Source organism: Neovison vison, chromosome 1 (assembly GCF_020171115.1).
Source record: "Neovison vison isolate M4711 chromosome 1, ASM_NN_V1, whole genome shotgun sequence".
NCBI lineage: Eukaryota > Metazoa > Chordata > Mammalia > Carnivora > Mustelidae > Neogale > Neogale vison.
In genome coordinates, this window is record NC_058091.1 from 251,578,630 (window position 1) to 251,595,224 (window position 16,595).

The following is a 16,595-nucleotide window of genomic DNA, read 5'->3' on the forward strand; positions in this document are numbered from 1 at the left end:
ACCTAGGTGACTCAGATGGTTGGGCATCTGCTTTGGCTCAGGTCAGGATCCCAGGTCAAGGTCCTGGGATTGAGCCCTATGTCAGGCTCCCAGCTTAGCAAGGAGTCTGCTTCTCCCTCTCCATCAGCCTCTCCCCCTGCCTCTGCTCTCTCTCTCTAATGAATAAATAAAATCTTAAAAAAAAGAAAAACTATAATGTATAATATTAATATCTTGAAAGACTTCAGCTGTTTTTCTTCTGCTGCTAAGGTAAGATACCCTGGTATTTCAGTTTTTTGTTGTTCGCAAGCCTTGTTACAGAAGGGAAGTTAAGACGTCTAAAGCGTTCAAATAAGTTCTACAGAATATTTTCTTTTTCCCCAAAGCAAACGTCCCTTTGTCTACATAATCAATGGACCTTCCTTAAATTGTGTAAAGGAAGCCTAACATTCAATAAAATCTATTCACTTTCTGTAAACTAATAACTATACATAAATTTCAGGCTCAAAGCCTCTCAATTACCTACAATGCCAGAATGAGTTCCAAAAAGTTCACAGATTTAAAAAGGTCAGGGTAGGAGCTCCAGGATGGGTCAATAGGTTAAGCATCTGCTTTCAGCTCAGGTCATGATCCCAGGGTTCTGGGGCTGAGCCCCCCATCGGGCTCTCTGCTCAGTGGGGAGTCTGCTTCTCCCTCTCCCTCTGCCCCCTACCCTTGTGCTCTCTCTCATTCTACCTCAAATAAAATTTTATAAAAGAGTGAGAGCTTCTGGTAAAACATAATTTCTGAAAGTATATGGAGACCTGGACCTCAAGATTCAGATCCTACATATAAAGCTCTTCCTTCAAGGGATAGCACTTTCCTCCCAATTTACACTTGGCTCTTCCATCAAAACAGATCAACTTCAGATGGGTAACATTATCACCACTTCTCTAATCCTTATCATTGTCTCAGGAGTCCTTACCTGGTTCAGGGAGCTCAGGCTGGGGTGTCAAACTGGGAATTCCCGGCTCTTTTTCCATCTCTTCAATGCTGGCACTGGATTTATCACAAACATTCAACCGTGGTCCAACTGCATCTAAGCAGCTGGCATGATTTGGATCTGCCAGCGTATCCTCCAGTATGTTTGCTGACGTAGGAGGTCTATGCTCTGGGAACTCATCCCCCTTCTTTACGGGGTCAGCAGGAAGCAAAACCCCAAAGGTACCCTCAGAGTTTTCCTTCTCCCTAAATCTGCTAGTGCGCTTACGAGGTTTAGTGCGCCTTTGGTTTAAACGCTGCCACCGCTTTTTAGGCACCGCTTGATTTACACCATTGGGTTCATCATTCTCACTGTTCATTTCAGTATCCACCTCTGGGCCTTTTCTGTTTTCAAAAGAGGAGACTTTATCAGGAATTTTATCAGGGTCAGACTGCTTGACTTTATCAAAATGAACACTAGAAAAATGGGGACTGTCTTCACTTGTTAAATGGCCCATTAACTGAAGAGGTTCCTCTTTACCAGGGTCCTCTAGCCCACCTCTTGAGGAACCATTCTCTGCAACCCCACTTGCTCTGTCTCCCGGCAGTGCAGCATCAAGAGTTACAGCTGGAAGTCGGTTGAGTTTTCTTTTGCGCTCGGTCTTTAAGGCTTTACGGTTCAATGTGTTCTTTCCCATCTGGACTGAAAAACTATCTCGCAGTTTAGATGATGGTTTTGACCGCCCACAGTTGCGCCTAGTAACACAGTTTGAGCGACTTTTACCAGAAGCAGGGACGTCTCTTCTGTCAGACACTAAGCCCGGTACAGATACAGACAACTCTCCAGACACTGTAGGGTCACCCCCACTAGGACTAGGACGGACTGGGTTCTGAATGCCATCTCCATTTTTTTCTGAACTGTGAGTGGAGCTTCCTGAAACCAAGACCTTAGATGCACCTACAGGACTACTCGTAGAACAGTCTCCAAGACCAGGACTCCGATAAGAGACCAAGTTCTGAGTAGTCATTAACCGCTGCTCCTTAGTCTTACTATCATGCATATCTTTTAACATCATTAACAATGTACTGAATTTGTAATCTGGTTCAATAGGTATATGATTCTGACCCGAGGAAGGAGAAAAAAGTAATGGTTTTGATGGCTTTGATGTTCCAGAGTCACTCACATCTTCACTTAAGGATCTATAAGAGAGTTCCTTCAACTCTGACAGAACATGTTTCACCACTGCTGTTTCTATGTCATTTGAATCCCTGGTTTTTTCATGCATGTTGCTCAGTAGTTTTAGCCCATCCACTTTCCCACTTTTGGAAATGCTGGCCAAAGGAGAGCCTTTGGTATCAGAAGAGCAGCATTTCAAACTGCAGTCCTCATTTGTAACTGGAGGTTCCACTACAACTGGATTTTCTTTATGTTTGCACTTTATACTTCGGATCTTGGGCTGTTTGCTTTTTGAATGTAAAAGAGCTTGATTTGTAGCCCCAGCTTTTATTAGTGAGTTCTCACTGGAAACGCTTGATGGTGTGTTGAATTTTGGAGAGAAACCATCGTTTCTAAAATCTGATTGGGGTTTGCGGACAACAGTAGATACTTTAAGATCAGAGAGATTAACCTGAGATGTCTCAGTTCCAGGCTCTGCTGTCTTAGTACAATCCATTAAGTGGTCTGTATGTGAGTTAGTAATGAGGGACTTTTGCTTTGCTTTTACCTTAGTGTTTGTGGCAGGATACCTAGTATACTTTACCTTTTCATGTTTCTGCACAGATAACATACTCTCTGTTCTATCAAAAGCATCTGTAATTTCAAGGACACTGTTATCAGACTCTGAACTGTGATCTATGGGGTCCAGATCACTGCTTCCATCATCAGAAGTAGTACAGATACTAATAGAATCACTTCGCTTTTCTTCATCACCTGCTCCAATATAACAGAGCTGCACTTTTGAACTACACACCAAACCTCGTTGGAGTTTCTTCTTCTCCCCAGAACGTTTAGAGATCAAGGCACCCTCAGACAAACCCAGTAAAGAGTCACAAGTTGAAGTCTCAAATTCTTTCTTTGCCGTGTTTTTCGCACAAGAAGAAAACAGGAAACCTCCTGGGGCAGTGCTGGACCCTGTGAGGCTGTTTGCTATCCTGGAAAGTTCATTAGAGGCCTGCTTATCAGATACATCCCCAGAAATAAAGTTTAGGCCGAGGTTCTCTGGAATCTTTCCCCTTCGTTCTTCCTTATGTGCTTCAAATTGCATGTGGCCCTTTTTCATACTAGTCCTTTTTGGATTATCAGAATTCTTCCTGGCTCGAGACTTAGCACAAGGCTTTTCCTTCTCATCTGCAGAATGTTCAGAGTCAAAAGCCAGAGATTTCAAGCAGCCATTAAGTAACAGGTCATGTTCTGATTCAGGATCATTTGCACAGTCCTCAAATGGCATATCCTCCTCACTGTCCAACTTGATTGAACTGGTGACACATCGTCGGTTCTTCGACCCTTTGGGAACATCGTACTGTTCAGCAAGACCAACACTGGCTTCCCATTTACTCAAAATTTTCTGAGGAACCTTAAATTTAAAGGAGAAAAAGATTATCACTTATCAAAAAAAATGCAAAAAGGAATAGAGAGATTATGAGCAAAGACCTCTCAAGAAACTCTTCCAAGTCTTGTAACTTTTTCAACAATACTTTTATGGTACTAGCTAGGTGTTTAGTACCCACTGTTAACCCAAAGCCTAAACAATGGGGGATTCTTCAAATCTACTTCTACCACCAAGATCTATCATTAGAGGAAAGATTAATCCTCTGCTCTCCCTCCTTTATAAGGACAAAAGAGTAGACCATAACTAGGACTACATTACTAATAAACATTACATTACTAAATCAAGGAATAATAAGACCCTTCCCATTTAGCCCTCCACACTTTACAATAGGACTTATTTACTTCCTGACTTACGAAGGCCAAGCACTTGCTCAGCTGTGTAAGAGAAAGCAAAAGGCTAAAGAAGATAAACACGGAAAAATGAGGACAGGAGAAAAGAGGTCAGATCTACCCTAGAAGACCCTAAACTGGAACCTCTCATTATCCCTAGACCCGTTTATTTCTGGTGCTGTATCTGATTATTCAATACATGTTACATAAAATCTGGATTATAACCAAGCAGTCTCCTGGGCTGAGTCATGTCCAGAGACACCAAAACACCCTGGGTATTACATCCGTGCCTTTGTTGATTCCTCACAGATGGAGACACTGATGCTCTGTGAAATGTTTTTTCAAACTCTTATTTCCCTCCCTGGCTTCATACAACAGTTATTAGTCAAGGTTCTAACTATTAGCTAACTATATTTTAATACTTATAAAAGGGATGTTCCACTGAGCATGAAAAAATTCAGGTCACTGGAAAGGTAGCCTCCTCTTATAAAGCAATGAGCTGATCATCTAATCTATTTTATACACACTCATTAAGTCTCATAACTGTGACAAGAGTAAAACAACTTTCCAGAATCTGAAAGCCCTACTGAACTCCTTTGAAAAGGGGCTTGGTTAAGCTACATAACTAAAGGCTTGACACAAAAGCTTGTAGTATCTCCCTACCACCAACCACCCAAAGTATTAGAACTGATGCAGTTAGCCTCCTTCATTGTAAAAATAGCATATACTAGTTATTTCAGGACATCAAATTTATCACATATTAAATATTTATAATTATTTCTAATTCTCCCAACAGTTCTGGAGGGTACATATTATTATACTAGTTTTAGAGATGAAGACACTAATCCTCAGAGAAGTCAACTAAGAAACATTAGGGACTACATAATGACTCTAACTTATCCTAATAATGATTATTAAGCATTTATACACAGAGAAGCATGAAACACTAATCGAATAGAAAATATTTCTATTATCTTTTTGCTTCTAGAATTGACTACAAAGGAATATTAAAAGAAATAAAACAAAATTTGACTCACCCAACTTTAACACAAAATATCAAACAAATGGAAGAAAAACACAATATTCTTTATTAAAACGTAACTGGACTTGAAACCCCAATATTAAGCATGAATCTCCCCATACAAAAACTAGAAAACCACCATTTGCAACAACTTGGATAAAGCTAGAGAGTAACAGTGCTAAGTTAAATCGGTCAGTCGATCAGTCAAAGACCAATCCCGTATGATTTTACTCATACATGTAATTTAAGAAACAAAAGAGCAGGGGCGCCTGGGCAGCTCAGTCAGTTAAGATGCTGCCTTCAGCTCAGGTCATGATCCCAGGGTCCTGGGATCAAGCCCTGCATCGGGCTCTGTGCTCAGCAGAAAATATGCTTCTCCTTCTCCCTCTGCCTACTGTTCTGCCTACCTGTACTCTCTACCTCTGTGTCAAATAAATTTTAAAAAAAAGAGCAAAGGGAATAAAAGAGCAAGAAAGACAAAGAAACAAACTCTTGAAATTACAGAGAACAAACTGATGGTTACCAGAAGGAAGATGGGGGAAATAGGATGAAGATTAAGGAACGCACTTGTCTGTGAATAAAAACAAACAAAAAGCCAAGACAACAAACAAAAATGTTTATCTTTCTCATTTTTTAGAGAAATATTTAATCCATAGAGTGAGAAATAGAATATTTCATTTCAATGATCATTTTCTTCTTACAAGAAGACGAAAAAAGACTGGTCATGTCATTTTATACTGTCACATCTAAGTGACAAGGCAAAAGTTATCTGAAATCATTTCTCAAAAAATTGAGAATTGTAAATATATGGAAGGCTGGTCCTATTTCATCCCAGGAAAAATACTGCTTTCATCAATTTTCTCACAAATACCCTACTATCAAAGGAAATAACTTACATTTGAAAAATATAAGACCTCTTCCTTGACTCTTCCCTGTCTACCCCAAAGAAGATAATTACAGAGGCTTTATTTTTTTTACCTTGTGCCTATATCCTTTTTCTTTTTGCTTCCCTCTTCTCCTAAGAACAGGTAGCTCTTCAAACTGATGTCTGCCTTCGAACATGACGATTGCTTTTCCAGCCACCCAGGCTCTCTCTGAAGGGTCCCCAAAAGCCTCCACGTAGTACTGTCGATAGGGCCTCCGGTTTGAAACTAGACAAAAATAAGAACCAGTGTCATTACTTAAAAAAGATGACTGTTCATCTTCAAGAGAACAGCTGTATCACTATTGCCAAAGAAATCTCTACTTAAAAAAAAGAAGAACAAAAGATCACAGAGTGGAAATTTTAAATATTCAATTTATATGGCAAGAAAATGTGTAAGAGGGGTGCCTGGGTGGCTCAGTCATTAAGCATCTGTCTTCAGCTCGGGTTATGATCCCAGAGTCCCAGGATCAAGCCCTGTATCAGGCTCCCTACTAAGCGGGAAGCCTGCTTCTTCCTCTCCCAATCCCCCTGCTTGTGGTCTCTCTCTCTCTCTCTGTGTGTCAAATAAATAAATAAATAAAATTTTTTTAAAAACAAAGAAAGAAAACATGTAAAAGTTTAATAAAAAGGGACGCCTGGGTGGCTCAGTGAGTTATGTGGCTGCCTTCGGCCCAGGTCATGCATGATCCCAGGGTCCTAGGATCAAGTCCCACTTAATAAATGAAATTACAACCTGGCTGAATTTTGATTTTTAGACCATTTCAAAAACAAGATCTATGAAAAAACTGAATTCCTTAATCTCGACCTATTAAATCCTTCCATAGAAACCACCTGTAAAGGGGGATTAAAACTGGTAAGATATGTATCTATATAAAATTTCAGAAGGTTGATTTGAGAAATACATAGTTCTCCCATAAATAAGCAAATTCAATCAACACAGTGTGAACACTTATGATGTATCAGCACTAAAAATAGACAAAAAAGAAACCTACTGCCTGGTGCTAAGAGATATAGAAGTAGATTACAGTAAAAGTACTACAATAATATAAACATTCACTTTTTTTTTTTTTTTTAGATTTGTTTATTTATGAGAGAGAGAGCATGCACACAGAGCAGAATGAAGGGAGGGGCAGAGGAAGAGGGAGAGAGAATTTTTTAAGCAGACTCTATGTCTGAGCATGGAGCCCAATATGGGGCTCCAACATACGACCTGAACCAAAACCAAGAATAGGCTGCTTAAACAAACATTCACTCTTTAAAAATAACATTAAAAAATGAAGGTCAGTGGGGAACCTAGACGGCTCAGTCATTTAAGTGGCCAACTCTTGATTGTAGCTCAGGTCATGATCTCAAATCCTGGGATGGAGCCCCTCCGTGCTCAGTGGGGAGTCTGCTTCAAGATTCCCTCCCCCCACCCCTCCCTTCACCCATGTGCATGGTCTCCAGCTCTCTCAAATAAATCTTAAAACAAAACAAAACAGTGGAGATCACTAACTGGAGGACAAATGGAACACCCAAGCAGATTTTTTTTTTTTTTTTAAAGATTCTATTTATTTATCTGACAGACAGAGATCACAAGTAGGCAGAGAGGCAGGCAGAGAGAGAGGAGGAAGCAGGCTCTCCGCGGAACAGAGAGCCAGATGCGGGGCTTGATCCCAGGACCCCAGGATCATGAGCTGAGCTGAAGGCAGAGGCTTTAACCCACTGAGCCACCCAAGAGCCCCACCCAAGCAGAATTTTTAAAGGTAAATAGTTTGTTAAGGAGAGAATTCCAGTATAAAGGCCCAGAACCTTCATAGGCATGAATTAATAAACAAATAGCTGGGAACTAAAAGTAGTTAGGAACACTGAATCATAAAAACGTAGCAGGTAGTAAGCAGTGGCTAGACCTGAAAGAGCTTGATGCCAGGTTAAGAGCATGAGTATGAGATCTTGTCGTTAAGAAGTCTCATTTAAACTATGGAACCACAGGCTCAGTTTTGGGTTTTAGAAAGATAAATCTTCTTGACCTTGGAATAACACATTCAAGAGGAAACAGAGAGAAGACTCAGTAGACAAGAGATCACCAAAACAGTGCACATGCAAGATGACTAGAACTTAAAGCAGTAACACTGGGAATCAAAAAAAACAAAATTTGAAATATATTTTTTAGAGACAAAACAAAAGGACCTAACATGTAATAAAAACTCAGAAGGGCTCCTGCCTGATTCAGGTAGAAGAGCATGCACTCTTGATCTTGGCTGGGGTCCTGAGTTCAAGGCTCACAGTGGGTATAGAGATTACTTAAATAAAAATAAAACTTAAAACGAGAAAAAAAAAAAGATCAGAATAGATATTTGAACACCGGTGTTCATATTATTCAAAAACAGCTAAAACATGGAAATAACCCAAATGTCCACTGAAGGATGAACAAAATGTGGTATATACATTCAACAGAGTATTACTGAGACTGAAAATGTATGAAATACTGAAACATGGATGAACTTTAAAGACATTATGCTAAGTGAAATAAGCCAGACACAATAAACAAATATTGTATAATTCTACTTATATGATGTACGTAGAATAGTCAAATTCATAGAGAAATAAGTGGAACAGTATTGACCAGGGGCTAATTTTTATCAAATGGGTATGGATTTATACACTGAAAAGTGTAAAAATATGAAAAGGTTCTGGATGTAAGTGGTAATAATTGCACAACAATGCAAATGTACTTAATACCACTAAACTGTACTCTTAAAAATGGTTAAAACGGGGACACCTGGGGGGCACAGTCAGTTGAGGATCTGACTCTTGGTTTTGGCTCTCAGGATTCTGAGATTAAGCCCCATGTCAGGCTCCAAACTCAGTAAAGAGTTTGCCTGCGGCTCTCTACATCTACCTCTGCCCCCCAACCCAATAATATTTTTTTAATGGTTAAAATGGTAAATTTGTGGGGTGCCTGGGTAGCTCAGTTGGTCAAGCATCCAGCTCTTGGTATCAGCTCAGGTCATGATCTCGGAATTGTAGAATCTAGCCCCAGGTTGGGCTCTATGCTCAGCATTGAGTCTGCTTGTCCCTCTCCCTCTGCTCCTCCTCTCACCACCACCCACTCTCTCAAATAAATAAATAAATAAATAATTTTTTAGAAAAAAATTAAATAAAAAATAAAATGGAAAACTTGTTGCATATATTTTAGCACAATAGAAAAGAGGTCAAATTAACAAGTATTGGTGAGGACGCAGAGAAATCAGAACCCTCACTTACGCTAGTGGAAATCTGAGCTGGTGTAGCAGCTTTTCTAAGCAGTCCGGCAGTACCTCAAAAAGCTAGAGAGAGTTAACATGTGAGCCAGCAATTCCACCCCTGGGTATATATGCAAAAGATTTGAAAACATTATGTCCACACTAAAACTTATAAACAAATACCACAGCATCACTATTCTGAACAGCCATAAGGTAGAAATAGTCCAAATGTCCACCGACTGATGAATTCATAAATAAATGTGGTCTATCCATACAATGGAATACATTTACCATGAAACAGAATGAAATACTCATACATATATAGACTTCAAAAGCAATATGCTACATGAAAGAAGCAGTCACAAAGGACCACATAGTATATGATTCCATTTATACGAAATGTCAATATATTACTTGTTACTTAGGGCAAAGAGGTGTAAAGGGAAAGAAGACTGGGGAGCAGGCAGATAAATGGTATAAGGCTTTTTGGGGGCATGATGAAAATGTCCTAAAATTGACTACTGGTGGTAATTACTCAACTCTGAATATACCAAAAACCACTCACTGAATTGTATACTTTAAAGGGGTGAATTTTAAGTTCTGTAAATTATATCTCAAAAAAGTTCTATAGAAAATAAAGGATCTAATGGTATAAGGGCACAAAGAAGGAAGAAAGGGTGACTCCTAATAATTAGGGGTATATGACTAGGTGGCAGAGATCTATTCACCAAGGCAGGAAATAAAGAAGAAAGCACTGATCTGAGGAGGAAAATAATTAGGTCAGTTTTAAATAAGCTAAACTCAAGTGCCTAAAGGACATCCAAGTGAAAGCTTCAAGTACACAGCTGGGCTTGCAGATGTGAACCCTGAGGAAACACTAGTATTGTATATATAAATAAAGTTTACCGGTAACAGTTAAAATTCAGAGTTAATAAGACTGCTATTCAAAAAGAATAGAAAATAGGGGCTCCTGGCTGGCTCAGTCGAAAGAGCATGTAACTACTGATCAGGGATTGTGACTTTGAGCATCATGGTGGGTATAGATTACTAAAAATAAATAAATAAATAAATAAATGAACTTGAGAGAAAGAGAGAAGTAAAAATAAAAATAAATAAAACTAAAAATAAAGAATTACCCACCTGAATGGCAAAGTAGAATAGGATCCAGCAAAGGAAAATAAAAAGAATTTTTTTTAAAATAGTGGTTATTTTAAGAAGAGAACACAAAAGTTAAGGATGAGAGAGAAATATTAGGAGGAAAGAGAGGGTTTCCCTGCACCAAATGCCCATAAAATTAAAAACTAATACATACTGTATTACCAGGTAACTAATGGCACTGCGCACAGCAAGGTTAGTAGAATAAAAGGAGAGAATGGGTGATTTCAGTGCTTTCAGAAGCTGAGTAGCACATCCAGAAATGGAGAAAGTCCGTGGTTCCTACAAACATGGTTATGAATGGAAGGTGACAGCTGCCACAGGTAGAGTCACTGGTAGAGCTTTTTAAACAATAGGTTTATTCAAATATTAGTTCTCTTCAAAGAGCCACAGTAATTCTCTGCTCTAGTAAACCAAGTTAAGAATCTTTTTAAAAACTATTATTAAATAATGTTAAAGTAGAAAACTTTAAAGAATGAGACTAATACTCAAGTTTAGTTTTGTTCCCCTCTGAAACCCCATTAAAAAAAAACCAGTAAAAGCAGTTTTTAAAAAAATAAACACAAAGGATGCAGCACTGGAAAAAAAAAAAACAAAAATCTGGAAAAGTTGAAAGTCAGATGGTAATGAGAGTTAAATATAAAACTGAATAATAGACAAGCTCTGAGAAAAGTTAAGAAGCAATCTGATTTCCCCAATTGCTTTGCAAAGGGTATCCTAGAAGAAGTACGAAAGGTCAGATAGCAAGATTGACTCCGTCTGTTCAAGATGAAGTTAAGAGTATTTCCAAGTCAAGATGAACAACTGGATAAACATTTCTAAATTCTTTTCCCTCCTAATCTCCACTAAAGCTACAATAAGAAGATTTTCAAGTAATAAGCCCATTAATGACAGGGAGAACAAGAAAGGACAAGTAAGTATAAATTATATAGCTGTGCAGTTATGTACAGTTCTGCAAGCAGGGAAGCAAATGGATTAGTATAATGGTGACTATCTTAACAGATTTAAGAATGATAAATTTTAAGTCTTCAGTGAGTAAAACCAAGAACGACCTATATCTATACCACATACCATCAAAAGGCCCATTAACTGGCAACACCTGGTACACCTCTGGAGTTTGAGAGGGTAAGACACAGAGAACTGGTTGAAAGGGGTTAAGCAGCCTCCTCCATTCCAAACCACATTGTCAATGCCTCTCCCCTTCTTCCAGTAAAAGACTAGAGCTTTTTCCACCTCTAGTTGGGAGTAAAACAGAAAGTCTCTAGACTAAGCAACAGCAACAACAGAAAATCTCTAGACTAAGCAACAGGAGTACAGCAATACCAAAAAAATGAGTGAATCAACTGAATGCTAAAACCACTTAATGGAGTTCCCCAACTGAATACTCAGAATATGAGAAGCTAGAGTCTTATTTTCTGGGTAGAAGACTAGACTCTTCTCTGAGGAATCTCACCAAGCCAAGAAAGAAATGGAGAAGATACTACTGACAAGGGATTGGGAAGGGAAAGGGAATCATCCTACAAGAAAATTATAGGTTGACAAACTCCATCCATTCAGAAGTATCCACATGCTCTTTATTCTTTTTTTAATGATTTTATTTAACTGACAGAGAAGACAAATAGGCAGAGCAGGAGAGAGAGAGAGAGAGAGAGAGAAGCAGGCTCCCCGTTGAGCAGGGAGCCCGATGCAGGACTCCATCCCAAGACCCTGGGATCATGACCTGAGACGAAGGCAGACGCTTAACTGACTGAGCCACCCAGGAACCCCTCTATCTGCTCTCTGATCCAAAACAGAGATGTGAGGAAAACCTCAAACATAAAAAAACAGAGAACAAAGAAAAGTACAAAGAGTAAGGAAAAAAAAAAGAACTTGGAAACATACTATGTACAGAGAAGAAAATTTCACAGAAACTATCATTAACAGCTTTAGAAATGAAAAGAACTGCACTCAGGAAATAAGATGAAGGGAACAAAAAAGGAATCCTTAAATATTAAGAACATAAGAGCAGACATGTAAAACTCAAAAAAGGGTTTGAAGACAAAGCCGAAGAAACTTACTATATAAAGCAGAGCAAAACAAAACTGTCCTCAAAAAAATGAAAAAATTATTAAGTCCAATGCAGGAAAGTCAACATCTGAGTAAGAGTTACAGAAGAAAGAATAAACAAAGGGAAGAAAATAATGAAAGAAATAATTCAAGAAAATGCCCTTGAAAGAAAAACTAAATTTGGGGATCAAAAGGGTCCACCAAGTACCTACCACAATGGATAACTTATAGCAAGGTATAGCCTCGTGAACTACAGGACCAAAGAGAAGAGTCTGCAAGCCATCAGAGATGGACAAAAACACAGTGAAAAATACGAGATTCAAAATAATTTGATTCAATAGCAACTCTGGATGCAGAAGATGGAGAAATGCCTTAAAAATTATGAGCAATAATGATTTCCCGGGCTAGTGTTTTATACCAGCCAAACTATCAAACAAGTGTATGAAAAGAATAAAAACATATTCAGATAACGCAAGGTCTCAAAAATTTTGCCTCCATATACCCTTTCTCAGGAAACTACTGAAGGACTTGCTGTATACTCAAAATGAGTGAGTAAACCCAAATCAAGGAAGACGTGGAATTCAACAAGATAAAGCTGAAGAGAATCCCCAAGATAACAGCAATTCGCATAGAGAAAGTAACTAGTATAGATTGAAGGAATATACACTTGACCCTTGAATAATCCAGTAGCAGCAGGGGGCAGAGGGCTGGTTAGGGGTACCAAAACTCTGTGCAGTTGAAATCGGCATACGACTTTTCAGTTCCCAAAAACTTAACTAGTAGTTAACAGCTTATTGCTGACTAGAAGCCTTACTGATAACATAAACAGATAATGTCTGTGAATTATATACTATATTTTTACAATAAAGTAAGGTAGGGAAAGAAAAGGTTATTAAAACAATCATAAGGAAAACACATTATTATTATTATTAAGAAACTTGTAAGGAGAGACAATACATTTACAAACTGTAGCATACTTACTGAAAAAGAATCTGTGTATAAAAGATTTTAAAGACTGAGGCACCTGAGTGGCTCAGTAGGTTAAAGCCTCTGCCTTCAGCTCAGGTCGTGATCCCAGGGTCCTGGAATCGAACTCCTCATCAGGCCCCTCTGTCTATGCCTGCCTCTCTGCCTACTTGTGATCTCTGTCAAATAAATAAATAAAATCCTTAGGGGCGCCTGGGTGGCTCAGTGGGTTAAAGCCTCTGCCTTCGGCTCAGGTCATGATCCCAGGATCCTGGGATCGAGCCCCATGTCGGGCTCTCTGCTCCGCAGGGAGCCTGCTTCCTCCTTTCTGCCTCTCTGCCTGCCTCTCTGCCTACTTGTGATTTCTCTCTCTCTATCAAATAAATAAAATCTTTTAAAAATAAATAAATAAATAAATAAATGCTTTAAAAAAAATTATATATAGACCTACACTGCATAATTCAAACCTGTGTTGTTCAAGGGGCAACAGCATAAATAAGGCTCTAGGTGAGATTTCCTCAAGATGATGAAAATGACAAATTACCTGGGCACCTGATTGGCTCAGTCAGTTAAACATACCATTCTTGATGTCAGCTCAGGTCATGATCTCAGTGTTGTGAGATCTGACCCCTGTGTCAGGCTCCACACTGGGCCTAGAGCGTACTTAAGATTCTCTCTCCCCCTATGCCACTACACTCACCCTCTCCCTGCTTTAAAAAAAAAAAACAAAAACACAAAAACCAGAAAATGACAAATTAACAATGCAACAGATCATGTGGAAAAAGTTAAAACTAGAAGAGTTTTACTATGAATTAATAACAAATATATACAATACTAAGAAACCTCTCCTTCACCAACATACACCCGCACACAGAGACAACTGCAGAAATATCAAAAGGTTCAAAGGACACAGAAAATACTGGACATCACATGGCTAAGCTGTGTACACTGTTAACATGGTGACATTACACACTGAATTCCTAAGAAAAATTATAATAAAACACGTAAGACAGCAAGATGTCAGAGGTAGGCATGAGGTAAGGCCCAAATCAAAGACTGAAATGACTAATCCACAACTTCTACAGTGAGAAGTAAAAAGTACTTCAGAAGGATGGAATTTTAAGATAGAGGTGGGGCGCCTGGATGGCTCAGTAGGTTAAAGCCTCTGCCTTCAGCTTGGGTCATGTTCCCAGGGTCCTGGGATCGAGCCCCTTATCAGGCTCTCCCGATCAGCGGGGAACCTGCTTCTCCCTGTCCCCTCTGCCTGCCTCTCTGCCTACTTGTGATCTCTGTCAAATAAATAAATAAATCTTTAAAAAATAGTAATAATAAGATTCAGAGGTAAATATCAAAAGACCCAGCTGACAGAGTTAAAGGTGGTTAGAAAAAGGGGTAGCCATTGAAGACCATTTTCCAAGCAAAGCCTATCAAATTAACCACTTGACTTTTTAAATGATATGCACCTTGTATAATAAAAGTAAATAATGACTTAAAAAGTGATTTTATAGGGGTGCATGGGTGGCTCAGTGGGTTAAAGCCTCTGCCTTTGGCTAGGGTCATGGTCCCAGGGTCGTGGGATCGAGCCCCACATCGGGCTCTCTGCTCAGCAGGGAGCCTGCTTCCCTCTGTCTCTCTCTGCCTGCCTTTCTGCCTACTTGTGATCTGTAGGTCAAATAAATAAATAAAATCTTTTTTTTTTTTAAAGTGATTTTATAGGGCGCCTGGGTGGCTCGGTGGATTAAGCCGCTGCCTTTGGCTCAGGTCATGATCTCAGTGTCCTGGGATCGAGCCCCACACCCGGCTCTCTGCTCAGCAGGGAGCCTGCTTCCCCCTCTGTCTCTGCCTGCCTCTCTGCCTACCTGTGATCTCTCTCTCTGTCAAATAAAATAAATAAAATCTTTAAAAAAAAATAAAAAAATTTTAAAAAAGTGATTTTATAAAGATTTGGGTTTTCTAACACCATTTGAAATATTAGGCTTGGGGCGCCTGGGTGGCTCAGTGGTTTAAAACCTCTGCCTTCGGCTTGGGTCATGATCCCAGGGTCCTGGGATTGAGCCCCGCATCGGGCTCTCTGCTCAGCAGGGAGCCTGCTTCCCTCTGTCTCTCTCTGCCTGCCTCTCTGCCTACTTGTGATCTGTCAAATGAATAAAATCTTTTAAAAAAAAAAAAAGAAAGAAAGAAATATTAGGCTTTGCTAAGAAAACAAACATGGATGATCACAATAATATGAACACTGCAGTATAATTTTTAATTTTTCACTGATATCATCTAATAAATAGTACAAAGTAGTAATTGTTGAGCCTATGTATAATATATATGGGTGTTCATCGTGCTACACTTCAATCTGTCTATAGGTTTGAAATTTTCAAAATGAAAAGTTGGAGAAGAAAATTATAAATGCCCCAGAAAGAGTCAAACATTAATACTGATCACAGTTCCAGTATAGTAGGGAACAGGATTACTTTAATAGCAGTCTATCCAAAATTCCTACTACTGGAAAGTGTCAATGGCAAGACCAGTAATTCCACCAGGTTATGTGCTTTGAAGGAGGTAAGGAGAAAAAGGAGCACATTCGAAGAAAAATGGAGAGTTAACTAAGAGGTATTAATTAGGCTTTCCAGAACTTGGCTGACTATACCTTGCCATAAGCTATGGGGAAATGAAAACAAAAGTGAAAAATGGTGAAAGAAAATGGAAAAAGTATTATGAAATAACTAGCTGTAAGGTTAAATAGATCCATTTTACCACGTTTTGTCATTTCTTTAGTAGGAAGATACATAAATTGACCCTTTCTGGGAAGCTCACTTGAATTTAAAAGTCTTAACCTTTTTATAGCCTGAAAACAAAAACGTGCTACTTTCCAGTCAGTAACGGCACTTGCCCTTCGGTGTGTTCACATTCCCAACTCATGAGAAACAGGCCAGACAGGAATCCTCAGGTATACACTACACCAAATCTGCAGTCCCTGCACCCTTACCCACCCCTAATGTCAAGGGTGTGCTGCCCCTCCTCCCATCAAGGCCAATTTCACACTGTGAGACCAATCCCATCTAACATCTTCTTTTCCCAGAAATCCTATATATCCCTTACTACTCCTGTCTTAGCCCTCTATTTCCAGAACTTTTCTCAACAGCATTACTAACACGATTATCCTCACTTTCAGAAATCCTTCTAGACCCCATATATCTCTCTACCTATAGCATCCCCACTTCTCTGCTTTGTCTCTATTTCCAGTCAAATTCAACTTTAGATACAATCATACCAACAAAAATACCACTGATCTCTACCTCCTTATACCAAATGGACATTTTATTTGATCACCAGGCAAAGTTCAACCAAATCAATCATATCTCCCTTCTCGAAACATGGCAGTCACCAATA

General features: G+C 39.1%; 1 protein-coding gene across 5 annotated transcripts in view; it reads right to left on the bottom strand.

Moving 5' to 3' along the window:
• Positions 1-16,595, bottom strand: part of NSD1 (nuclear receptor binding SET domain protein 1) — a 148,469-nt gene that overhangs the window by 61,277 nt on the left and 70,597 nt on the right. For all 5 annotated transcript variants that reach the window (XM_044228692.1, XM_044228683.1, XM_044228702.1 and 2 more), the window contains exons 4-5: positions 5,877-6,049; positions 944-3,512 (exon numbers count right to left, since the gene is read on the bottom strand). In XM_044228692.1, coding sequence (XP_044084627.1) covers positions 944-3,512; positions 5,877-6,049 — 2,742 coding nt within the window. The remainder of the gene's footprint in view (positions 1-943; positions 3,513-5,876; positions 6,050-16,595) is intronic.